The sequence below is a fragment of the Grus americana genome, chromosome 17 (genome assembly GCF_028858705.1).
Source record: "Grus americana isolate bGruAme1 chromosome 17, bGruAme1.mat, whole genome shotgun sequence".
In the NCBI taxonomy this organism is placed as follows: Eukaryota; Metazoa; Chordata; class Aves; order Gruiformes; family Gruidae; genus Grus; species Grus americana.
The window spans coordinates 12,282,500-12,310,206 of record NC_072868.1 but is presented as its reverse complement, the minus strand read 5'-3'; the positions used below and the strand labels follow the sequence as shown (position 1 = coordinate 12,310,206).

The window sequence follows — 27,707 nt, the reverse complement described above, 5'->3', positions numbered from 1 at the left end:
GTAGCTCATGGTCTAATCCAGATCAATTCAGAACCATTATTAAGGAACCTAGACTTTTAAAAAGTTGTGGGGTTTTTTTGTTGTGGGCGGGTTTTTTGTTTGTTTTTGTTGGGGTTTTTTTTGTAGCTGAGACATGACAGAAGAATTAATGGATGTATGATCTTGAAATTGCATGGAGAATACCCTTTTCCAGTCTCCTGAGAAAATTCTCCTCAAAGTAAAAAAGTAACTGAACTTTATTTCCAGAGGAAAAAACGTTAGGGTCAGGGAGAACTGTTAGGCAGCAAAGAATCACCTTCAATACACACACATGCTGATGTTCAGAAAGAACATCCAAGCCTGAAAGAATAACTAGAGGATTGATGCTTCTGCTGTAGGAAATCAAAGTCCTTACAAACATCTCTAGAAAAAAAGAGTTATTGATCATAAAGTCCACCAACATCTGACAAATCTTCAAATCCTAACTAGATTTGCCAGAAAAGTTCACTAAGAGGTTATCTTAACGTCAAAGCAGTTTGTGCCTTAAGCTCTCAAGCACATACTCATTTGTGGCAAGAAGCTGCAAACATTTGACATGGCAAAAAAATCTGACAGTAATCATAAGCAGGCTGTGCCATATTAGCAGAAGAAAGCTTTATAATAGTATCCCTTCTGTATTGTCAGAAGAGATTCTGTTGCAACAAAAAGGAAAGGCAGTGCATGTAAGGTTATGCAAGTTGATATTATACACACCACAAAAACCATATAAAGCAAAGGGGATGAGTCAATGCTCTCTAGATGATTGGATCAGGCTATACAGAGACCCTCGAATGAAAAAACCTTTATAAAAGGACAAAGTTTCTAAGATTTTCCCAATACAAAAAAGCTAGAAGAATACTGGAAAGACAGCTGGAGAAACGATAGCTGCCTATACAAACTACAGAAAGAACTTTCAGCTGAAGTGATATATATGACAGGACCTCTTACTGCAGAAAAGGAAATGATAACCAATGCTGTCCAACAATCCACCATTCCTCCTCGTATAACTGACCTGCCTGGAAAACTTCTCACTCTATAGGAATGAAAGACCAAGAAAAGAGGGAAGAACCTATCAAAACCTACTAGTCCACTGCAGCTCCATGAAAGTCTGGGTAATTAAGGGAATCTTTCCTAACACAAAACAACTTTTAGCAAATTTAGAATTATTTACATATGTCTAAGAACATCTGTAATAAACCGGCAGACATGTAGCAGCTCAGGAAGGAAAATCTATACACCAACTCATGAGAAACAGTGAATACAAATCAAGATGAATAGCACAGAATTTTAAATGGCAACACAGCTGTGGATTAGATGTTATTGAAGACACATTATTGTGTACCTGATGAGAGATGTGCACCACCGCATCAGATGCACTGTCTTAATTTAGGTGCTCAAAATATCAGGTGATCTGTGCTGCACAACAAATCCAGAAAAAAACTTTTACTTGAACTTTCTTGCCAAAGACTTTGACACCATCACTGATCCAGGCTCTTTACTTTCATGAACAACTGTGGTTGGTTTGTGACTTCTATGAAGGCATCTTAGCTCCGCCAGGATAACCACAGTGCAGGTATCAGCTCCTGCAAACCCACTAGCTGAAAATGAACCCACCACTATCTGTGACTTCACCTGCTCCAGAAGTGCTTGCACTGTACTCGCACAGATGAGGTCAGCCTGTACAAACATGAGTTAGTAGTAGATACGATCCCTGCTGAGTTGCAGGTCTACAGGCCATAAAACTGCCAGGCAGCAATAGAGCTGTCCAGCACGCTGGAGCAACCTGAGATACTGTACCAGATTCCCCTCACGTCTTGTTTCAGAGTAATGGGCACCCTAAGGCAATGAACGCTGAGGTTTTGCACACAATTGTATGGAGAGCACACAGCACACACTATGCCGAACACATCTTAAAGGTGCCTGTTAAACATTCAGCACCTGTTGTGCTTACAGTGAGCTACAACTTGGCATAAAAAGACATGACTGTCAGGTGTTACTTCAGAGCATCTCTAATACAAAACACTTGGAGTCCGTCCTGACAGGCACTAAACACTGCACCATCATGAAGACTGGCATGGCACAGGATTTTTGGATAAGAACTTACTACAGAGCTAGAAAAGCACATCACTCCTTTTACTTTTCAACTCACATCACTCTGGAATAAAGCCAAATTTTACCCAGATACAATGCCTAAAAGTTTTGGTACAAGATTAGTTTACTACAGCACTCCACTTGCCTGTCATCACTCTCCCCACATGCCCAATCTGCACACACAGATCACAACTAACGGTTATGGTCTGTGAAATACTAATTCTTGAATGGCTGGTTTACGATTATTGCCAACAGAGATGAAAGATACATTCTCAAAAATCACCAAGAATCCTGACTGCAGTGCACAGAAAATGTATTTTGTGGAGACCAAGTACACAAGTTCACATTATGAAAAACTGCTTTTGTTTTTCTTACTAAAGAGTCAAAAGACAATAGAAACTCAACTTCATAGTAAAAGCTTTTGCTTACTCTTACTATGCAAGAATTCAGTTTCAAACTACAGAACTCTACTGTGTAAAAGGGGAAAAAGTAAATCATTTGTAAAATATTGATTCACAAGTCCTTTAAGAATATAGTTAAAGGAATAATGTCATGCTGGAGTGCCAAAAAGCCACTGCATTTAACAGTGATCCCATATGGAAAAAATCTTACCTGCTCAGTTGAAAAGGTGTGTAAGAAGTGTTCTGGGAAATATGTCATTTTATATAGCAACAATTGACAAGCGCTTCAACAACAATGTGACTTGAAACTATTTTGACTTTTCTGGAAAGCTATATTCCTTGAAAGTGTGTTAACATTCCTTTCTAGTCAAGCATACAAAGCCAAAACACCAGAGTGCTCTGTCAAACTGCAACCCAACCATCATACAAAGTCTGTCTTTAGCCTAATGCAGAAAGAACTAAGAAAAACACTACCAAGAGCTAAACAAATTCCTTTAATTATTGATCTCAAAGTGATTCAGATTTAGCTCTGCCATTAATTTCAGTATACTTACATCATACAACAATGCAGTTATACCAATACTGATTTGTTTTTAAGAAAGAAAGGCACAAAATAAAATGTCAGTAATTCTTTTGATCTGTTATTCTAAATAGGAGATTTTAAAACTCAACTAGTCTTCGCTTCTGGCAAACAGTTTGTCTATACCAAAGCACATCAACATTAGTGCTGTTGAAGCACCTGATGAAATGGCAATGGGCAACCTACTTTGCATTTACCACAGTCTGCACACAAATACTTAATGAGTAATGCATTAAATCCATGTTATCTTCCTTTGAAAAGCAACACCCTAAAACAATTAAGTACATGAAAATCCATTAAAAAAACCCACATTTCTTAAATTTGTCCCCACTGTGAATGCCCTACTCTAGATATATATCCTTTGTAATTTTAGCAGTGACAAAGCCCTTTGCTGACGTCAACTTTTCACCCGGAGCTGTGGAGACCCGACGTTAGACAGTTCCAGACTGACAGCTACCCAGGGCAGCCTCAGTGGAAACGTTCCCTTCAAACCCTCCTCTGCAGAAACAGCCTGCGATTTTATGGCTCTCTCACTGCCGATACAGAAGTTATTCTGCTTTGAGAATATGCCAAACACTATGCCTGTGAGTTCAAATACAAACTATCAATGTGGACATGATACTACATGTCATTTGGCTGACAGCAACATTTATTAAATAGCACTGCTTTTTCAGTTAGTCTGAACACAGAAACAAAAGTATTTTCACACCTGTAAGCTTGAATTCAGAACACTTTTAAACAAAATCAAGTCTAGTTTTGATTTTTACTAACCATCAAATGCACAGTCCTGAGTAATGACTAAGCTTAATGACTGGGTATGACTAACGCTTATAAATAATTAGTGCCTTCTCTCCCCCTCCCCCAAGGAGGAGAAGGAAGGAAAGAAAACTAAATGATACACTGGAAAAAAAGGAAGAATGAAAGGAAATAAGAGGCTGAAGCTCATAGCACGAACACTTGTCTCTTCTTCCAATCCACCCTTAATACTACTGCAAACGTGACTGCACATATGTTTATTAAAAACTAACGGCTCCCCATGCTTTTCTATAAACTTCTTCACAGTTTAGCCACTCTCAGCCTTCCTACTCCAGATTTTCTTCCAACCTCCTCCACTGACCCCGCAGCAAACACTCTCCTGGTCACCTCCATTGACTCTTTTGCCACAGATGCTGCAATTCCTCAGTGTTACTCCTTGGAGTTGGTACTTCTGACTCATGTGAATACAACTGGTCCCACTCGCCACACCACCACTTATGCTGAATGCACCTGATGTTATTACATTCTGAGAGGCACTAAATCTAACCCTCCCTTACAGAAATATTTGACTAATAAGCTGAAGGAAGGTGTGAAGACAGCTTACTACAGCCTTGCTGCCCCCTCAAACCATTTAAGAAAGACTAGAGCATGGCACCACACCTCACTGCTTAGTTTTTGTTTATACTCTGATATCTAGAGCACACATTTTTCAACTGGCTGGCTGGACAGAGTCTATCCAGCATGTGCTTTATTCTGTACAAAAGTACTGTGATGGCTTTTAACAGTTCAACTACTCTCAGAAGCATACATTAATCAAGTTATAATGGTAAGTTAGACCATTTTTACTAGAGAGACTTACTTGATTCAAGACAAATCTTAGAACAATCAGGCTATCCATGCAGAGTAATATTACATACAAGTTTTGTTACTAATTGTCTAGGTACTGGTTACAATGTGTTACTGGGAAAAAAAAAATTAGTAATGCATTCTAAGGAAAAAAGCACCAAAATCAAAAGATGCATGGTGTTAACAATTTACCGTTCTAATTTATAAAGAGAGTTCTATGCTGAGAAGAAGTTACTCATTTTTTATCAATGTACTTTTCCAAATCCCACAAAAAGAGCTTGGTAACTGATTTGAACCTTGCACTAAACCCTGTACAAATACACAGTAAAAGGACTGTCCTTGGGTAAAAGGACTTATAACCTATTTATGCACTTTGCTGAGAATCAGCCTCTGATGTTCAAAGTGTAACTTTCTGATCACTGGTAATACAAGTACAAAAACTCATCTTTTAAAAATGTTATTAAATGCCTGACAACAGTTACAGAGCCAAAGATTACGTACGTTTGTACAATGCCTTAAGACAGCTCTACTGAGGTGCTGAACTCTGCCTATACAGATCTCACTGCAGAAACAGGATCCAGCTGTATCAACTCATTATGATTATCACATCTTTCTTGAGTATTGATGATCTATTCCATTATATAGTGATGACAAGGTTTTGTTCTTACAAAAAATATTCTATATTTTTAAAACCCTTCAAGGCATAAATCAGGCCTCAAGGACAATTATTTCAGTTTACATTAAATATTATGCTAAAAACACCTGAAGAAAACTACTCCAAGACAGGAGGCTTTGTGGTAAAAAATTGGCTCTCAGTTCCTTGAGACATCCGTACCTCCAGAAAACAACCAGCATTTCTGGAAGGAAATTACCACAGATTAGAACCAAGGTAAAAATTTCCAGATTAAACTGAGGTAAAACTGTCCTAAAAGGCTTTAAAAACAAACAAACAAAAAATTAAAAAATTACTTTATTTATGTGTCCATGGTCTCAATGAAAAAAAGTCTCATCTAATTTGAAATGAGTGATCGCAGAGTCTCAACACCTGTTTAATTACAGCCTGGTTTGTGTACAGCTTTTATGCTTCTCTCAACATTTGAGCTGGAAATGGGACCATTTTGCCACAATAATTTAGTAGTACATTCTCCAGTGTGGACACAACCATTTCGTTGTAAAAGATGCTTATTGTATAAGCTATTTTCCTTAGTACTTTCAAGAAACCTGTATCAGTATAAATACACTACACCTTCTTGCATTTAGGTGAGACCTTAATTAGTTTAAAACCAAATTCAAGTTAATGCATTAACAACTTACAACAAACCAAAAACAAAGCCTGAACATCCCCACAGCCACTCTCTCTGTAAAACAATTCTGTGCAACCTGTCAAATGGATAGAGATGTACCGAGGCTTCGGTCCCAGAAAAGCACAAGGGAAACTTCGGCAACGTTCACAGATCACACGACTATTTGTACACAGGAACATCCCTGCAGCCGTGCACAGAAAAAGCCCTTTGTGAGTGCCATATACTGTCTCTAGAGTTTGGCCTTCCTTCACATACAGCTTTACAGTTCATAATACAACTGAAATAGCTGTCCACTAAGTACCACTAAAAATTCCTATCATTGTCTTCAGCTGAGAGAAACCCAATTTTCAAAATTTTTTTTTCATGCCACTACCTCTTCAAATCTTCTTTCACAAAAGATAATACGCCTAACAAAGTTAAACTTGCTAACACTTTTGCCTCCAGCTGGCAAAAGTTGTCTTTTTAACATCAAGCAATGGCATGAAATTCAAGGAGCAGATTCAGACAGATAAATGGAGTTATAAACATTCATATAGTTTCAACACAGAGAACAATCCTGACAAGAGTAGTTATTTTCAGGTAAAAACGCTGATTTCAAGTATTTCTGGCGAAAACTGCGTATACTAACAAATAAAACATTTAACATGCTGTGTTCTTAAGTGAGTCCTATGTCTAGCTCCTACCAAGCAGACTCCTAGTATTCGAACAGATTTTTTATGAGAACAGAAAACAAGCTTTCCACAAGCCAATCTCTTCTCTTTGCTAAAAGCCACTCAGGCTAATATCAATATTTTCAACTGTGTTCCTGAACTGCTTCATATATTTTTTTAGGATTCTATTTACATATCATTTCCCAAAACAGAGAAGACAAACAGTAGTAAGAGTTTTCATACATCAAAACACTTCAATTGAAGAGAATTTGTGGTACCTACTAATTTGTATCTAATCAGTGCCCAAAACTGTTGCATTTTCATCTCAGATTGCTAACTTTGCTGCAGCATCCTTTGTTAGTACGTGATTCAAGTCCTGGGCAACATCCAAATTTGTGGTCCTCAAACCAAGACACTGCATTTTAGAAGTAACCCACATAGAACTTCCAGAGATGGAAAACTCGTTTAGCTCACTGAACACAGAAACATCATGTAATTTCTGGAGCAGCAGAGTGCAAAATGGCTCAAAAGAAATAAATCATTCACTTCTGGTCATTGACCAACCACCTTGATTATAAGCCTAGTAATTAAAAAAAAAATCCCAGAAAGACCACAATTTAAAGTGTAGATAGGTATACGAACCAAATCCATACATGCTCTTCCAAAGGCTTTTGGGAACAACCATATTTTCCATAACAGAACCAAACAATATGTAGTCAAAGTTAATAGCTTTCATAGCATAACGGAATCACAATTATGTTCCCGTTAGATCCCATCACTTAAAGAGACACCCTTATCAGATGTGCAAAACGCAGCATTGGTTTGCCTCATGGCACTCATTTTAACAAAACAAAAAAATCCTACTGCCCAGCTCTCTGAGTCTTAAGTTCTTTGGGGTACAAAGCTAAGCATGCAGGATTCCTTGATTATGAAAGTTGCAATAAGAACAAACACAACTTTCAGTCTGGTGACATATGGTAGGTCTGATGTAGCAGATTTCAAATAAAGCAGAACGTTCCTTTTGCTGATGCATGATTTGAACAAAATCCACCTCTCACCCAGAAGAGTTCTGCAGAAGAGATCCACAGTTATCTTTCTGAAAGAGAGATACCACGTTATGCGCCAAGTATAGGACTCCCAAGCTCTAATCTTGGCAAAATATCGATTCCCTCATGGCCTTGGGCAAGTCAGAACTTCTCTAACTTGCTCCTTCCTCCAGCTCTAAAGCAGAGTTCATACTACTTTATTTACCAACCATGCAGGCATGTTGCAAGGATTAAGTTTTGTAAAATGCTTTGAAAGTAAAACATACTATAAGTAGCTCCTATTATCATTGTGCATTACAGACATTATTTGTAACAAAATACAGCGATGCCAACACAGTTAACAGGCATAATATTGGCAGCACATGCAACATACAGGGAAACTATAATCAGGATATGTTTGAACTCGCTTGCTAGTCAGTGAGAAATAGAAACAACGACATTCCACTACTTCATAGTATTTCTTCTCTCCCTTTCTGTGTTTCTTGCATTATGGAAGTCTGTAGATTCCCTCATCTACTTATATTCCTAGTTACTTTAGGCACTTCTAGGGTACCTGTTTCAAGAATGCTGCATTCAGTATGAGAAAATAACACAAATTGTTTTATGATGAAAAGATTGTGTGATTCTTCTCAGCCTGCCACCTTTCTCCCTTTTCCATCTACTCTCTTTTGCCCGACAGCCTAGTACCCCAACTCCTTACTGAAGGAAACTCAACTACTCCTGTGGCAGTTATTTATCAGTGACTCCAGCTCCAAAAAGTGTGACTGCTCAAGTCAAAAGGACCTGAACCCATGCTTTAAATTAAGTATGTGTTCAGGTAGGTTTCCCATCCTAAAGCCAGTCAAGACCTAAGTTAGAATCATTCTTGGATAGCTAACACAAGCTAAAAATCATTGGTTTCCACAAAAGTTAAGCTTCCATTTAACACGACCTGAAGTTTCCAGTCTCTAAGGCCGTGAAGAAAACCTTGAATGTGCAAATAGAGGTAGTCCACCTTCCAGGGTCTGCAGATGTGTAGCACCAATGTTCTTCCAGGTACCCTTTGCTTCTAGAAAGCACCAACAGTAAATTTAAACCAACTGTTAGTACTGTTTAGAACTCTGGAACATTGCATTTTAAAAGATCTCCATCAGTTCAACAGTTGGGAAACGGCCCATCCTGTAGTCACCACAGAAATGGCAAGAGATGCCCTCCAGAAAGAAAGCAATGAAGTCTAGTCTCAACCCCTATCATCAGCTACTGACAGATCTAACTGAGTTTCGTGAAAGTAATAGAAGTTTTATTATTAGATACAAAGCAAAACAAATCTGCGACAGTAGTTCTACTATGGCTGTACAACTGCATTACTGCTAATGAGAATATTGGTCACGACCACAGAAGTAAAAAAATTACATAAACTATCCTATCTGCTACCTTCAAACAGGACAGAGTAACAGAATCTTATTTATTCAGGAAAAAGAAAAAACTAGTCTTTAGGATCAAGCTAGCAAATTTTCATAAGTACTAACATTCATTCAGAAGGTAAAAGAAAAGAGGGAGTTGGGGGAAGCAAAGGTTTCTAGATTTCAGTTTCACCTAAGCTAGTACAGAAAACCGCCCAGACCTACCAGCTCTATATTGTTCTTGCTATATACCTACAGCACTCTCTCCAATCTGTTCCTTTCTTTAAGCAGGCACCTTAAAAGCTTATTATGAGATGCCTGTACAGAAAAATAAAGCAGAACAACAACATAAAGCATCTGCAAGAACAGAAACTAAATCTTTGAACCCTCAAGTTGGCAATACTGCTAAAGTAAGCATAAGCTCATAGATGTTGGGTTTGAAATTATATTGCAGCATTGCTAAAGAAGATAGCATTTTGAAAAGTGATTTTGAAGTACAAAAGTTTTGTCATTTTACAAGATGAATCTACCATGTGTCAGCAATGACCTCTAAACACTTTATGAACTCTTACATTGCAAGAGACTAATCTTAGGGCGTAATCTCAGTTACACTTTTCTGCAGACTTTTCTGAGCATCTGTAACAGCAGAACACTGACTTAATGCTTTAACAAACTCACCAATTTTCCTACCACTTACCATATTATTGTACACAACACATTTCAATTATTGCTTGAAGTACTCTGAAACAAATAACTTCATACCACTTATTTTCAGTCAGTTTCAAAAGATGTTGTATCTTTAAAGTAGCATTGTATAAAGAGAAACTTGTGTTCCCACCCCTAGAAAATTTTCTGACAATATTTTCATGTCTTCTTTAAGAAGCTATAAATAAGGTTATTTTTGGACCTTCATTACCCAGATGCGTCCAATTGGACCAAAGTTCCAAACACAGGCTCCTGAAGAAAAGACTAAGCGCAATAGTCCTCTTCCTCAAAGATGTTAGAAGTAGAAAACCATTATTAATGCACAGATGCTCTCAACAGTCCAGTTTCTTTGAGAAGCAATATATCAGAATCCAGTAAGGTCACAACAACTACGGCCCATTAGCTCTTCAAACATCTCTAATTTGGTCAGTCAACTTTTGTTGCACAATCGCCTTGATGCAATACAAAGCATTATTCTAAAAGTAATATATTTTAAAGAGCATTGATCAAGCTTTTTTTCCACAGGGTCTTTTTAAGGGAACATTCGAAACCTGTCAAGGTTTCCAATTTTCAAGTCCCAGGTTAATAACACTTCCTGACATTTTATATTCTGCTTTCCATACATGTGAAACTATAACTGTATTTTGGAGAGTTAGAAACAGTAATTCAAGGTAAGAAAATAACTATAAAACATGTGCTGCTTATTGGTCAAATCTTCCATAAAAATTTTCTTTCTAAGTGTTTGTAAATCCTGGTGTGAAAAGCAACATGTGCAGTGTATGAACTCAAGCTATTTCATGCACTAAGTCTTACAAACTCTTAGCAGCACACACTACTAACTTTTAAAAACAAACTTGTGCATGCAGATTTGATGCATACAATAGATGCACAGTATACAAGCACTGCAGGTGCAGCTTCATACTACCAAACTGCCTTTAAAAATCTCATCTATGACACTGTAATTTGAAATACAATTTCAAAAGCACAGTCATTTATTCTCCTTTCACTATGAATGTATATGCACTCTACTAAAGATTAAAGCAGTTACATGTGGCTAGACTTTCAGAGGTGCTTAGCCCTTGCACCTGTGAGATGTTTGTAAGAGCTCAACATCCATCAGTTCTTAACAGTTCTGTAAGAAATGCTTTATACAAAACATTTTCAAAGCTGGCTGCTTTTGCAAGGTATAAAAATGTAAACCAAAGCAATTTTTAAAAAAATAAATCTGTTCCACTAAAAAAATCCTTCCCAATATTAAGTTTGTCTCATCATGCAAGAACTCAATTTCCAATTTCTACGCATTCAGTCATGTATACTTGCTTATTTTAAGAGTCATGCTATTCTTTTGAAGTTATAAACATTTTTTAAAGTGTAGGACAGACAAGAAAAGTGCTTAATAAAAAACCTCAAGTGTTTAGAACCTATATTGTTTTACTTTGATCTATCAAGACCTCCAAAGATGCAATTTATGGTCCAATTATGCTTAAGGACTGGCAACACTGCTTCTAAGAGTAACACATTTCAGTATGCTATGGCAGTATGAAAACATCAGCTACCTGCAAAAAAGGTCCCACTGGACTCAACAGTAGTCTTTTTCCCATCATCAGGTTTATAATGTAGTATTAGTGAATATGTAGGTATACATGGCAATAGACTGTAAACCTGAAAAATCCTTTGATACCCTGTGGCAATAAATAAATAAATAAGGCTTTTCCAGCCTATCAATTTACCAGCTTCAACTTAAGCACTGGGATTTCAAGGTCCAAGTTTTACTGCTAGTTTTTAAATTACCAGCATGTAATTCAAATTACTCATAGAGGGAATAATCTTCTATTAAAAAAAAGAGTATTTATGCCAGTTAGAATTTAAGATACACAGAAAGTTTGACAGACTTCATGAAACTACATGGCATCACATACCATAAATAGATCACACAAAAAGATGGTGTGCAGTAACATGGTATGGTTTCTGATCTACCTTATACGACAGGTGCGTTGCTTTAAGGTTGGTTAGGAGTTTCAATAGATGTATTTTTACTAAGACCAATTGAAATAGATAATACACAACCACCACTGATTTCATTCAGTACTAGTAGTAAAATTTAATTAGTTGTTCTTTGTGTACTGCCCTGAAAAACAGTGAATAGTAAAAATACAGCTATTACTATATATTATTAAAAAGACAGGAAACTCTGTAGGTTCACACAAGTATTTTCAGTCAAAAATGAAACTGGATACAAGTACAAGCCTGGTTCAAAATAACAGAAAATATATAAACTTACATCTCCAGATCTAGGATATTTAAGGAGGGACAGAACAGTTCTCAGAAAAGAAATGCTTCTCATCCGGCTTTTTACTCACCCACTGAGTTCAGGACTAGATTCCTTGTCCAGAGATGCTCAGCACTAAGCATGAGACTAGCTACTACAAAAGCTGCAACCCTAGACACAACAGGGTGAGGTAAGGACATAGGAAGACTGCCTTTTGTATCACAACTCCAGTGACTAAAAAGATCATTATAAGCTTCATATCTGTGAGATTTTAAGCTGGACTTTGAAGGTATTTAAAGCAAAAGAAAGTAATTTTCTTGTGTTGTATCTGCTGCTTCTCTATTCATGAGTGCTCTGTGGTATTGGGGGCATGCAGGGACAGAGAGGGAACTGAACAGCATGCAAAGGTTATATGAACTACTGGCAAAACCGCCTTAAGAGTCAAAATGCCTTACGTGAAAATGAAATAGCAACATTTCATTTGATAATACTCCATTGTCATGCTTTGGAAGTTTGCAGCTTCATCTACACTCACATTGTAACAAAGATACCCGGCAGAATTATTTTCTAATTATTACTGCTGAAAAGACTTTCTGGTTACCCGAAATCATACGCCAAGTAGTGGAATGCTACTATTCTACTACTCAAAATCAGATGATTCTCATTGCCTTTTCCACAATTCACAATTAAACAACAAGAAGTCTTATTTGGATACTTTCCTTCCTGAAAAAAAGACATTTCCAAAATAAAACCCCTCAATCCTCTTACTTACCTGGCGGTAACTGAAAATTCTGAATGTTTGTTGGATTCTGAGGTGGCTGAGGCAAACGAGGTGCTAAAACTGTAGGAGTCAAAGTTGCTCTGATTCCACTTGTAGTTGCTGTTGGAGTCCTTGGCAGACTTTGTGCCACCGTATTGGCAGTGCCTTTAGCCATTCCCGTGGGGGTGCCAGGAGCTGCAGGAGGTATCCCACCAGGATTGGGAGCAACATTGGAGAGCCCAGCTTGCATAGTTTGCCCAATAATCATGTTACCCCCTGTAGTACTGGGCTGGCCACCAGTAGCCAGCGTCTGCTGTTGGGATACTGCCTGGACTATAGTTTTAGGAGACTCGGATTTGATGACCTGTGTGGCGGGAGCCGCTGGCACAGTGGAACCAGACTGGCTGTTCACAAGCGATGTCTGGAGGGAAACTCCAGATCCCACAGTGGCTGTAGCAACAGCAGGAAAACTCCCCACACTGATGGTTGAATTGATCACAGTATTGCTCCCGTTTTGAGTGGCTGCACCAGCTGCAGCTACTGTGGGTCCTGCTGTGTGAATCGGTGGCCTCACAAGCGTTACCGTAGGCGACCCAGTTCCGATGCTTGGTGGTGGTTGCGAGGAGATAACTGTGGGTGAGGAGGAAGATGCAGAGGACACAGCAGTATTAAGGAAAGAAGTCTGGATGACAGTGTTGGAAGCTGATGGCAAAACAGCATTAACAGTATTTCCTTTCCCCACAGATCCAGGTCCATTGTTAACAAGAGGGGCAACAGCAGGTGCAGAAGCGGGGTTTGCAGTCACAGGAGTCCCAGAGAAAGCAGCACTTCCTGTGTGGTGAGAGTTCATCACCACGTTACTCCCATTCAAAGTTTGCACTGTTGTGGTCCCAATCTTGCCATTCCTGGTGGACAAGGCAGTTGCCATGGTGCTGATAACCACCGATTTGCCCTGACTGAGGGTCCCTGGAGCAGCAGTGACTTCCGATCCTCCTGCTGCTGCAGTGGTGGTGCTGGTGCTTGTTGCGGTAGCTCCATCCAGAGCTGAAGTCTGGGACCTGGTGTTATGATTAATAACGCCCCCTTGCACTCCTCCTGCTCCTGCAAAATAACAACAAGGTTAAACAGAGAGAATGAGCAAGATGAGAAGTCCAGCGAAGACAGAACGTTCTCCCTCATCACGAAGTCTTCTCCATCTCCCAGGCTGCCTGCCTGGAGCCAAAAAAATGTGACAGAACACAAACCGAGGATAGCTTGGAAGATGTTATCCTGAAGCCTCCAATTTCCAACCCAAAACTGACAGATTCAATATTAATTTTAACATCCCTGCTTTCAACACTACAGTAAGACTAAAAAGGGAAAACAGATTTGATATGAAACAAGGGAAGGGAGGAGGAAGATCACCTTAGACCTCTTCCCCATTCTAGAGCCTGAAATCACATTTAGCAACAGGACTGCAACTGCAAGGAGGGAAAAATGGCAATGGAAGACACGCTAATAAGACATATTCCGTATGCCCAGCACACGTTACTCTGTAGGAGATGAAAGGATTAGAGGGTAAGTCAGTTATATCAGGAGGCTCAACAACAGCAAAATATGAAAAAGTGAAAGAAAAACTTCGGCCTGGCAAGATAAGAAGTACTGCAAGGCCTGGAGTAGGTTACCAGAAGATCCTTCCACTTTATTATAGAATCTGAAGTTCCCTCAACCAGAGATAGTTAAAAATAAATAAATAAAAAGCAAAGCTGGTTTTGAGAAGAGACAAGATGATGTAGCTTCTTGTCCTGAATAATCCTCCATGCCACTTGACAAGGCCTGGTGTTATCACAAGTACAATCACACACAGTCCAGGTCCAGGCCCTAAAGAGATAGAAATGGTAAAAGAATAGTGACAGATACCGAGATGCATGTTATAAGGGTTAAGGAGATCCTCCTAGAAGACCACCATTAATCATGACAGAAGGTCTGTGATATCTTCTTATACTTCAGCAACAGAAGAGAAAGAAAAAAAAGGGGGGGAGGGGAGGAATTGCAGAGAGATTCTGGGGAGACATTTTTTTTAGTTCCCCTGAAAACCAGCTTCCCTCCATTCCCATGTTGTGAGCCCTTCGTCCCAGCCTTTACGCTGTCCCTCTACAATCTTCACAACACGAAGAGGGAGAATATTCCCAGGTAGCTACGGAGGGCGGGTGGGTGGAAGACATTGTACAAGGTGGGGTGTTGTGGCCTGAATTCCCCCCCTTCCTGGGACCTGGTGTTGTGACAACACCCCCTTGAGGGCAGAGAAGGAATGAGAGGTGGTGAATGCCCCCTCCAAGCCCCTGGAACAAGGGAGGGGGTGGGGGAGGAATATCCAGGCAGGCAGATATGGGGGGGAAGCATTTTGAGGGACTTCCTCCCCTTGAAATCCCCCCTCGCTTCCTCCTCTACAGGAAATAGGTGTCATGATTAATAACACCCCCTTGCACTTCAGCAACAGAGAAGGGGGAGGGGAAGGAGCATTTACACAGACAGCTAAGGCGGCATTATCAAGAGGGAATCCCCCCATAACCTCCACCCCTGGAAAGGGAAGGGGAGCAGTCACAAACGGCATGGGAGGCACAGCCATTACCGAGGGGGTGGGCTCTGCCTCCCTCAGCCCCCGAGATTAAGAGAGCCCTTTTACACTCCAGCAACAAGGGCAGGAAAAGAAGAGGGGACCGGCAGAGTCACGGACGGCTTATTCTGCGGGGAGGCTGCCCCCACACATGATAAAACACCCTCTAGTAAGCAGAAGCGAGGAGGGAAAATAAAGGGGAGGGAGCAGAGGCGCGGATACACACCGAGGGAGCATGATGAGGGGAGGCTCTCCCCTATATGATCGATACCACCCTTTGCACTCCCGCTCCTGCCACAACGAGAAGGAGGAGAGAGGGAAAAGGGGGGAAAGCAGTGAGGGAAGGAGGCAGCCGGAGCTGGGGAGTGGGGGGAGGGGAGGGCCCCTCTCCCTCAGAGCCCCCCACCCCTGCCCATGTTACCTGCTTTTGTGATCTCTGGGGCACTCAGTCCCATCTTGCTGCTGCTGCTGCTCTCTGTTTGGGCATTAGCATTGCCTCCTACTACTACTCCTCCAGGGCTAGGGCTAGGGCTGCTGCTGCTACTGCTGCTGCTCACAACATGGTTCCCCAGCAGCCCCCCAGCGGCCCTCAGGGGCTCCTGCGCCTTGTGGTGCTGGTGGTGGTGGCCGGAGGCCGCCAGCTGGGACTCCAGGGAGCCCACCAGGTCGCTCACCACCTTCTCATCCACCTCCGTGTTCAGGAAAACCTCATCCAGCAGATCCGAGCCCGCCGCCATCTTTTTTTTGGAGGGTTCCTGTGAGCTGCTCCCTCCTCCCCCCCCTCCCCTTTCACTCCTCCCTCCCTCCCCCCACCCCACACACACACACACTCGACCTCCCCAGTGCGCAGGCGCGCGCGCCCAGCCTCACATCACCGGCCGGAGAGGGATTCCGCCCGGCGCTGATTGGCCGCCGGCCGCCCATAAAAAGCGGGGCAAATGGCTGCGGTGGCTTAGTTGGGAGTCGGGCGGCAGCGGCCCGGCGGTACCGCGGCGGCCGGGGGCGGGCGAGGGGGTGAGGAAGGCGGGCGGGCGGGCGGGCGGCGTGGGGCGGCGGGCTGCGGCCGTAGGCCGTAGGCGCGGGTGAGGTTGTGGCCGTGCGGGCCGCCGGCGGAGCGGTGGGGGCGGCCGCGGCTCTTTGTCTGCCTCGGCCCAAAATGGCTGCATGTTTCCCTGCTGCTCCCTGTGTCCGGGTCTCCCCCGCCGGCCCGAGTCTGAAGGGCGCCCCACACCTGTGCCAGCTGCGTGTAACTGATCCACCGGCAGCGGAGGGGGGGGGCAGAGGGCGGGCGGCCGGGCCCCACGCCCAGCCCCGGGCGGGGGCAGCGGGCAAGGAGGAGCGCGCCGGCCCCCGCACCTCCCTCCGCCGCTGGCAGAGGCGGGCTGCCCCGGAGCGCTGCCCGCCCAGGTGGCCGGGAGTGGGGGGGTTGCAGCCCCTCGGTGCGGCTGCAGCGGGCAGCTGCTCCGCCGGTCCGGGCCGCGGGGGCGGGCGCCGCCGCCGTGTGCCAGGCGCGGTCTCCGCAGGCTTCCCTCCGCGGCCTGAGCAGCCTGACTCAGCACGTCGGACCGTGCGGGGCCCGCGGCGGAGGAGCTGGGGCGAGCCCCGGGAAAACGCGGCCGAGGAGGGAGGGTGGCTGCGATTTCAGCGCTGGGAAAGGAAAAGGAAGAGGAAAGGGAGGAAAAAGAGAGGGAGATGACAATTTTAAACGGTCCACTCGCAGCTCCGAGCTTGGCACCGCGAGGCGGGGGCCCTGCCGCGCTGGGGACGATCCCCGCCTGTGTGTCGGCCTGCGTTACACCCCCGCTGCCGCTTAACCCTTGGGGGGGGAGAGCCGTGCATCTGCAAAGCGGCGCGTAGCGGGGAGCCGGTGCGCCCTGCGCCTGCTAGGGAGCTGCTCCCGGCCGCAGCAGGGTCCCCACCGCGCCCGGCTTCGGCCCGGGGCCCCGGAGGTGTCCCGAGGGGAGCGGTGGTGCTGAGCTAGGCGCTGGCTGCAGGTGGACGCGTCTTGCTGGGCGCCGGCCTTACAGTAGGGAGCTGCACTTTGACCTTATTGTGCAACCATAATAAAGGAAGTAAATATAGTTAAAGTAAAAATACAACCTGCCTTTTAATAAATGCTCTCTTTTGCTATGTACTGTTTCCCCAGAAAACTGAATTATTGGAACAATATTAACTGAAAGATAAATTGTAGCACGTGGTAAGTGTTAAGAGGTATCAAGCTTAAAATAGCACCTCTTATTTCACTATTATAAAATAAGCTTTGCTCTTACGCATTGGGAATGGGTGGAATTAGAGGCTGGAGCTGCATGGCAGTGGGATCGACTCAGCACCTGCTAATGCCCTGTTGATGATGCCCAGAATTGACTGGCCTAATGGCTGACTGAAGGCTGCCAAGGTGGAGACGTGGAAGAATAAGAGCTATGAGTTACCTGTGAGAAGGGATTGCTTTAAATAGGTCAGAGACAAAGTATTCTCTACTTAGGGTTGCCCAAACATGGGTGTCAACGCTTCCTGCATTACATATTTGTGGTGATAGCTTAGTTGTGCTACTGTAAGATGGACTAAATTGCTCGCTAGTTGGCCCAACGAGTGATGGGCACAGTGCTGAAGCACTGTCCCATGCCTTACCCTGCCCCAAATGTGCAAATGTCTCTACAAGGCAGAAGCTGTTTGCCAAAAGCTCGCAGGGGAAACATAAAACCTGATAGCTATTTGTTCTTAATGTATAGGCGTCGAATAATAGGGTGAGTGTCTTTAAATCGAAAGTCTTAGAAATTCACAGTTCAAGGGGTATTACGGTTTGAGTTTCTCATCCTCATACCTGCAGTAGACTTCAGCTGCTGAGCAAAAATCACAATATTGAGCTTTTCCTAAGGGTTCAATCACCTCGCCAGGTGGCATCACTAGAAGGGACTGCCTAGCTCCTCTGAGTTTTATATTAATCTTTTGTTCTCAAATGTTTTGTACTCTGCAACTTTTCTCAGTTGTCATTCAAAACTAAAGAGAGAGAAAGAAAACACCCTTTCTTTCTTTCTTTCTTTAGGACTTTTAACTTCCATTTTACAATTTTTGCCAAATTACAATGCTGCAAAGTAACTGTGATTTTACAGGCATCGTTGTAGGTCATGTTGCCCGTTTCTTAAAAGGCAGGAATGCTGCTTCAAGCAGAGTAGTCCCGACCAGTTTGCTGCTGCCACAGTTGAGCACGTTGCTAGTTTTAGCTATGCTGAAATTCTATAAGCAACATACCAAAGAACTATCTAAAATAGAAGTCTGTTCACATTCCCTAACCAGTGGAAGAGTTAATCTACATCAGCTGCTCAAATGATTTATTAAGGGTAAAAAGCTAGACTTAAGCTAAAACAGCCCAAAGGTGCAGAGTGGCTGCAAATCTTTCCTCCATGGCATCTAAAGAGGAGTACAGCCCAATGCCAGGCCGCAGTGCCTAAGGAGGGATAGGGGAAGAGTGACATGAGAGATGGATGAAATTATTGAATGGCAGTAGCATGGAGGGTCAGAGCAGCCTATGTTCTGGTGCTGCTCACATTCTAGGACAGCTTGAATGTAATTTTCAGTTGCATAAAAAACTAGAAATAAAAACCTAGAAATCTTCATGTCCTTGTTCTAACACTCTTTAGTGTACCATATGGCACATCTACCATATTAGGTAAACAACTTCACAAAATTACAAGAGCAACTGAGATTCGTTACAACTTGTGCATTATAAGTGTGTAGGATTCTTTACTGAATAATTTATCTTTTCATACTCTCTGCCTCTTGTTTGACATCGGAAGTAACTCTCTAGACTGGATTCTTCAGGACTGGGATTCCAGCTCCTCTGTACGGTACTGCTCACCTTCTGTTTTAAATGGTATAAAAGAGCAACTTCCATAAGAACTCTAGTAATGATTTACTGGTAATTACTGGTGTTGGTGTAGAAATAGTCAGACTCGATATACAGTGAATGTTACGCGTTTCACCCATCAGCAATTACATCAAAAGATCTTGAATGTTACAGGCATATATGGATTCTCTCTAGTGTCAAAGAGTAGAAGCTAGTAGGAGCTGTACAGGAAAAATGGAGGTCTGTCAGTTCCTTTAACCTGCTCCTTTTAGTATATTATTATCTAAAATACTTGTTTTTTTCCCCGGAACTAGCCTATATAGGTCATGGCACAGAGACTGTGTCTCAAGTGTTAATGCAATTCTCTTTCTGTTTTCTAAAGATGTAGTTAGCCTAGAATCCATTACAGGAACATCTGACAGTGGTATGGATTATGGTGGTAAGGGACATATTAGAGAAACCCACAGATGGTTTGCGAGAAGGAGAGTTGTTCTTGGTTGTCTGTACGCAACTCCTATGAGTTTTAACTGACCAGTTAGAATCCTAAAGTTTCATCAGTAAATACATGAAAAAATAATAGTTTTGACTGGTGATTTTTTGCTCTCCTTTCCTGTCCCTTTCTCTGCTCCTTACCCAGCCGCTGATCATTTAAAATGCTGAAAGTTGGGTTTTAACCAGTAATACCTTGATTCCACAAGTTCAGTCAAACAAGATGACAGAATCCACATGAATTTTGGTTTTATTCAGAAAGCTTCACTGTCCTTGTAGCCAGTATCCCACCCCGCTTTTCTGCCTTGTCTCCCTTTCAATTTTTTTGAGGAGCACAAGAGCTCAATGGAAAATTTGGTAAGTAGAGTTGTCAGGAGGAGACAAAGGAATGAAGCCCTGGCTGAAGATGATGCAGTCCTATGCAGAATCTCCCAGTTTGTAAACTTGAAAGTCTATGTGCTGATTCTTCTGCAAATGGGTGTCAGTCCGCACTAACAAGTGTTCAGCAAAACCAGCAAGACTACATAGGCATCTGGAATACAAATGTTTGACAATCTGTAGGAAAAATATTCCTGTTTTACGTATGTTACTTTAAATTTAGAGGAAAATGAGGTCTTACTACAGACATGCACATGGAGATAAATAAAACAACTTTAGTGCCTCTTCGCAGTCTATGCACTTTACTGTCTTCTCTTTGGAATCTCAAGATACTGTTGAAGTCTTGGTCTTAAAATCATCCCATGTACTTCAGTTGTCCGTAGGTGAATCTCTGAAGAAGTCTAATGCTCCTAAGAGTCAGGGATTAATATTCAAAATTAAGTACGGTATGCTCCAGGAAAATGTATTAATCCTTGCATTGTACAATAGAGATGAACAGTAGATTTTGAAAGCAACTGTACAGTCCCTTTTTATTTTAAGGCAATCATACCTACCTACACTCCTATTTCTACCTAGGGACAGTGCCCATCCTGATACGTACTAGACTCTTTCTCTAGCTACAGAAGCACCAATCCTTCAACTGCAATTCAGTGTTCCAGACAGAACACCTAGCACAGTGCTGCTATGGAAGAGGTATGGCAAAACCACCCTCTTATTTAAGTGTTTATATGTGCGTAACAGCTACTGGAACTCCAGAAGTGGAGCAGAAAAACAAACGACTCTTTTTTTCATAAAATATAGTGAGATATGATTGAATAAATATATTATGTGACAGCTTAAGGGATATCCTCTTTTTAAAAAAAAGGTATTTAACAATACCTAGTTATTAATTGGGAAATACATAGAAAATATCTGTTAGAGAGAGACTACTTACAAGCTTGATTTTCAAAAAGAAAAGTTAGCTGAGCACACAACTGCCTTGACAACCTTCTCTAGTTTTTATGAGACAGAACCCTGTGTCACCAATACATGCTACATGGAATTCACATAGGAGTAAGTATGGCTGTACTGCGGCATACCAAAGTCCATGCAACTTAACAACCTGTGCCCAAAAGAAGATGCCCAGATAATATACTGGGTATATTCTCTAGGATAAAGGATTATCGTTTAAAGGCCTTCAAGGCTTTACAGTATAAAAGAGCTGTGGAATACTGTTCTTCCTTCCCAACTGCTCTTAATCTAAGTTGTCACACTAGTTACTGCCTGCCAAGATAGGAAGTATCAATATCCAGATTCATCTGTAAGGGAAGAGCTGGGGAACTTTGCTAAGAAAAAGGAGCACTCATATAAGAAGATGGAAGTTTCCAACCACACCCCCCGGTAGCTAGCAGATTTTTTTTTAAGCAAATCTTATGAATGGAGATTACTAGCAAATATCCAGAATTATGTCTGGGGACAAGAAGCAGGCATGTTAACAAAGATTTGTGGTTTATCTTTTATCAAAAATTTCTTGTGCAAGTCAACATGATTAATGGGGAAAATATATTATTGAAAGATTAGCAATCCTTCTGGTCACTATAGCTTCAATAATTTCTCATATTTTGAATTTAGGAAATTATTAGAACTGACTGGGCAAAATGAAAACGCTTTCCTCTCTAAGCAAATTAAAGTAACTTTTGGAAACTTAAATCACTATTTCCGAGTGATAGTCTGACAGAAAATGTGCCTACTGATGGGTCTCATTACTGGAAATCCAATCTGCACATTTTACAGTCACAATTTGTTAGAATGTGCTTGAAATATTTCTTTTTAGTGAGAGGTGACTTTGGCAGTTTTTGCTTCAATTCTTCTGGGATTCTTTGTGAGCAAAGTATTACCCTGCCAGGGATGTTTTATCAACAATATACCCTCAGACATCCTAAACATGGTATACTAATACAAAGGATGTTCCAGTTCTGGACTCTCTCTCAGCTCCTGATTCAGAGCTGCTCTAGTTCTTCCTTGAGCTTTCCAGCATCATTCAATATCTAAAATTCTTTTTACACGAGTCCTCGCTGTTTATTTTTTTAGCAGTGCAGATCACTGGTCGTCTTTGTCCTTTATTCCTCTTCTAGATTCCAATTCTCCACCTCCCAGCAATTAAAAAAACAATAGACAAATCAGTCCATTGCCTCCAGACACAAGCTTGGTAGTTTGCTATGGTCAGAAGGTAGCTTCTGTTCTGCTTACAACTCTGCCCAGCTTTATGCATGACGTACAATGATGGTCACTCGGGTCACTCTGAAGAGGTATAGTCAGGCTGACTTAACTTGAGATGTAAAGGCCACAGAAAATCTCTTTTGTCTATGTCAATATACTAACTGTTGTGTTGTCACTGATTATGCTGTATGTGCTGCTGTGCACTGCTTCCTCATCTCGCTAATACTCTTCTGTGTTCAGATGAAGCCAAGAGTCAGAGGAGATGGGAATGTAGATGGTGTGATGCTATTACACTCCCCATTCTGTGCATCAAGAGCAGAGCAGCATGCACTCTTAAAACTGAAACTCCATAAAGAAGTGAAGACTGCTTGATTTCTTCCAGTCAATACCATGATACAGCATTTTTAGATCATTGCCATTTTGCCCCATCAAAAAGAGTTTTTTACTGGACACTTGTTTAAGAATTGACTGGTTGTGGCAATCAGTGAATCCTCTTTCTTTATATGCTTCCCTCCAGTCACTCACCTTCAAAAATACACAAATAAAAATAAATGAAAGAACTTAAGATAAATCTTCATCTTGTTTGTTCTTGGTCAGTGCCAAGAACAGGTACAGTTAAAGCCACGTCAGTCATGAAACAGCAGTTGCTGTAGATGAAAACATTTGTCCTAAGGAATTTGATAGGCATGTGTTTTATCACAATGCCTAGAGACCGTAAGTTACAGGAACAAAGCCGGGCACATTCTTTGTCCTTATGTCTCTATCTAAATCATTCAGTAGCCCCATGGCATCCCTCTTTTAAAATAGAGGAGTTCTTTAAAAAGAGGATTGTGTGTGTGCCTGAACATATACTTTTTATCTCAACAATAAGAAATGTCACATGAAATTAACAGGCCAAAAAGTTGGTAAAACTTTAAGCGTATGTCGAAATCCAGATTCTTGTAGATTTGAACTGGAAGAATAATCACATGTGCAAGCATTTCTGAAAGTCATCTTCAGATGACAAAAAGGCTAAATCATTTTCCCTACTCCGTCTCTAGTTCATAGTCTGCCAAATGCTCTTACCAAGCCTTATGAAACGATAGGATTCCTCAGAACAACCTGAGTAATCTTAGTGACATTATAAAGAAAACAGACACAAAAGACACTGAAGACAGAAGAGGTATGGAAAAAACATCATTTAAAGAAAAAAAATGAAAGAAATCTAGTAAAGGAGGTTTGTTTTGGTTATAATGAAATGAGGTTGTATCTAAACATTTTGTGGATTTGGAATGCAAGAAGTATGTAAGCAAGATTTTGCCAAGGTTGTTTTTTTTTTTTTAATGACTTCTCTGTAATAACTGATTAAAATAAATCATGTTGTAGCTTCTTTATTGAGCTGCCTCAGACTTAATGAAAACACAGCACGAAAGGCTATTATACAAGGTTTTTTTCTGAATTCTCCATCAGTCTAAAATAGTTAGGGATGATTCCAGACTATAGGTTACTTTCTTACACTACCGAAAAAATATTCTCACTATCAGAGACAGAGTTCAAGATCTTGCCCCTATTCCTTTAATGAGCTTTTGCTTGTTTTTGAAACTCCAAACAAATCCAATAACTCAATTAAATATGGGATGTGTCCCCACAGTTGACAGAAGAAACTAGTACATGCTTTGAAGCAAGTCAGACAAATATTTTATCTCTCAAAATATAAAATGGGGAAAACTTCCAACCCAAAGGAAATGACACACCCAGATGAATGGCCAAGTTTTTTATGTTAAATTGTTCCTTATTGTCAATTTTGTCTGTGTGGGGTTACTTGCAATACTCTTCCATTACCACAGAAGTATAACAACATTGCCATCAATATTACTCAATTTTCTAGCTAGGACAGTAAACCCATCCATCTGTGTAAACCATTTATTAACACCCAGACAAAATGGCAGGCAACAAATATAACATCTTGTTTAGGAAAGATGATTAGTTAGGGAAGCAATAGACAATTTGTATGTTCTTGTGTAAGAAAGATTGTTTTTATGAAACTATAAAACTTGTTTCTCTTAATTATTTTCAGCAGAGCAAAAGAGAGAGCTAGTTTTGCTACTCTGTACAGTTTAGTGGGCCAGTACGTTTACTCATTCATTACTATTCCTTGACATGAAGCCATCTAAGTAGAACTGTATGACTTGGCAGCCTGAAGCCATCCCTGCTACACCCTCATCCTCAGCAAGAACCCCTCAAATGTAACATCCTTGTGACTTTAAAAGCTATGTGAAGTTGCATACTGGTACATGCGTTGGTATGATCATACAACACGCTAGCTCTCACCCCTGTACTATTACCAGCATTTCCATGAGTCAAAGAGGGGGAAAAAAAAAAAGTCTATGCAGGGCCCAGTTGCCCCTTTCCTAAAGCTTTCCTGTCATTAAAAGAGGTTCACAGAAAACAGAACCCTTAAGCCTTCTCTTGCAGTTTGACTGCTTTTAGGTGTTCTAAATTCAAACTTTTTTAATTCAGAAGGATTATCTCTCCTAGAGCAGCCACACCATCCTCTTCTATATCTGGGTGGAGTATTGAGCCACCTGCGTCACACAGAGACTGAATCACTAACTCTTGCCCTGTAAAGACCAGAATGCATTATTATCCTATTACAGCTCAGACCGTTATTTGAAAAGTTATTCAGTACTATGTCACTTTGGGCTTCCACTTCATTCTCTTGCAGATGCAAATATCAGATTTCTTTCAGTTTAGAATAAAAGAAGATACGTTTTTTTTCTAACTCACAACCTCACTCTCAACTCTACTTGGGGTTCTTTCTGCTTCATCAACAACAATTAAGATTCTTCAGACTGGTTTATGCTCTGAGTTATACTTGCACAAACCTTTTGCCTTCAAAACACCTTACTAACAACTGTATGTCCCACATAGCCTTTAGAAGTTTGTCACAGGTGATGTCATGGGCAGAGTAAATGCTGAGGATGCTGCTGAATAAAATGCAGAGTCGAAGATGAAGCTGTGAGGCTCTCTGGAAAAAACTAAGCATGTTATTTTCTCGCTTAATATGAATTGAGAAAATTGAAATGCCAAATCTCAAATGTTATTATTAGGGTTACTTTACAGAACAAAAATGTGGTTTAGAAGTACCCTAACTAATAAAACCGTTGTCATACATCAAGTATAGAGAAATGAGGTACAAAGCACGAATAATGCAAAGGCTTTGGAACAGTAAATGTCAGAATTTTCAGGTGTATGTGGAAATTGTGTACACAAATACTGCAACTGTAAGGAGAAGCACAAGTTAGAACTGACCAGCCAGAGAGACGCTGCTGTCTTATGTGAAGACTGATTTACAGTTTAGCTTCTAAAGAATAAATGCCAGTTTATTGTCATACAAAAATAAATTACTTTCTGAAACTGCACTAAAATTCTATCGCTATGAATTACCTTACCATTCTTGGTATCTTTAACCTAAATCTGAAGTAAAACCTATAAACTCCAAAGCCTGTTTAGTCTTATTCTAAAAAGTAAAATAACAAATGTAAATTAAGAACACCCTAGCAGATAAAACAATAACTAATAATTCACATCCTCAGAGACATTTCTGAAACATGCCTTTTAAAACAAGTCCAAGAACAAGTCAAGCTATGAAAACTGCAGCAGATGTTATGCAGGAGAAGAACAGCACACTGCCGAGTCTAGGTAAAATGATACATTACCTAGATGAACAGAAAGAAGCAGAATCTACTAGTCGTTTGTAAAACAGGTAAGGAGAGGGATATTCATTTCTTTGGCTCAAGAACAGAGTCCACTGTAGAGAATTAATGCAAATGTCTCTGAACTAAAACATCTAATAAAGGAGCTCTTTATGTTCTCAGCCCAATGATGTATGTTGGCCTATGATTTGATTTGCACGAGCAAGAACTGGGCAGCATGGTCTTGGTTCAACCCCATTCAGGCCTCAGTGCCAATGAAACAGTGCTCAATACTGATAGCTTGAACGTGTTCAATAATTTGTAGAGAGAGAAAGAAGTACAGAGAGAGGAGGAGCTCTTAAAGAAACACTGTTACTGAGCCTTCTAGAATTTTAGCCAAACCCAATTAGTAAAGATAGATTTCTGTACAGGGAATGGTGAAATTTGCTAGTCTGCAACATCCAGGAGTCTGAAGAATGCAGTGAATACAACTTGTACTCTCTAAAACATAGGATTTTCTTCTGAAAAGACTATCCACAGAGCGATATATCAGGCTGTACTCCCATCTGCTCCTTAGTCTCTCTGCTGAGACTACTGTCAAGTGTACCAAGTAGGTCAGTTGGGATAGTCTGGTTGTAACTTGGACTCTTTTCAGCCTAGAAGTGGATTTAGATCATTGGTTATCACTGCAGCTCTTGAGCCTCTTGGAAAGTTGGGCATGAAGCTAAATACAGAGATTCTTATTCTCCCAGTTAATGCATAAGCCTGAAACCCCACAAAATCTTTATTTTCAGGCTAATCCTCTGCAGCACTTTATCTCTCAAAGACAATTTTTGCCTCCTTTCTCCATTTATTATCACCTATTCACCTTTCAGCATGCTCTTCACTCCACCTTTTGCTCACATCATGCCTGAAAAAACTTTATGAAATCCAACTTTCATCCCATCCCCTCACGTCAGTGCATGTGTGAGGATACACAGAGGCTTGCAGTTCACTTCACCGCTACACTACCCAAGAAAAAGCAGCCTACGTAGAAAAAAAAACCCCAAAACCAACAACCTAGTCAGAGATTTTTCCTAATGGAACTTTGTATTTTAGTCTATGTTCAGTGCTCCCCACTGTCCTAGATAGACAACTATCTCTCTTTATGCCCTAATTATTTCTAAACTTAGGTCTGAATCCTCTTACTCATTTGAATGGGAGACAGATGCCTAAACACCTTTTTTAGAATCTAGGTCTGGCTTGTAAGACTTCATGTTTCAATTTTTGTGACCAAACTGCAAACTTCAGCTTTGTCAACCTTTTTTGCATCACATACATCATCCATTTATGTCTTCATGAAAGGATCTCTTAAAATTATCTCCAGCTTCCACATCTGTGAGTAAATCACCACCTAGTTAGCCAGGATAACTTCACCTTGCCATTTGTGATTCAGAAAGCCTCAGTGTAAAAGGTATTTACACTTCTCTAACTGCTTCATCCCCCCATGCTTCAATGGTGAAATATATCGCAACAGCAGACAGGATTTTGGGTTGTGTTCTTGGTCTTATGTCTCGTACTGAGTGTGTTTTTTAAGTCTGATTTTCACAGCTTGTAAAATAGACACTGTAGTGTAGTGATGTGAGTGTGAAAAAAGTCTGGAATAGCAGTTTGTATTCATTCTAATAAAAAATGTTATGCATGTCCAAGGTATTTCCATTTTATAAAAATAAGTAAATA

General features: G+C 41.0%; 1 protein-coding gene across 2 annotated transcripts in view; it reads right to left on the bottom strand.

Moving 5' to 3' along the window:
* Positions 1 to 16,188, bottom strand: part of TAF4 (TATA-box binding protein associated factor 4) — a 40,460-nt gene extending 24,272 nt beyond the window's left edge. The window contains exons 1-2 of one of the 2 annotated variants that reach the window (XR_008579683.1): positions 15,826 to 16,156; positions 12,821 to 13,909 (exon numbers count right to left, since the gene is read on the bottom strand). Coding sequence is in view for 1 of the 2 variants with exons in the window: in XM_054845912.1 (XP_054701887.1) it covers positions 12,821 to 13,909; positions 15,826 to 16,141 (1,405 nt within the window). In the remaining variant the exon portion in view is untranslated. Of the gene's footprint in view, positions 1 to 12,820; positions 13,910 to 15,825 lie in introns of both variants that reach the window. The other variant, XM_054845912.1, reaches the window with a different exon arrangement.
* Positions 16,189 to 27,707: the final 11,519 nt, after the last annotated feature.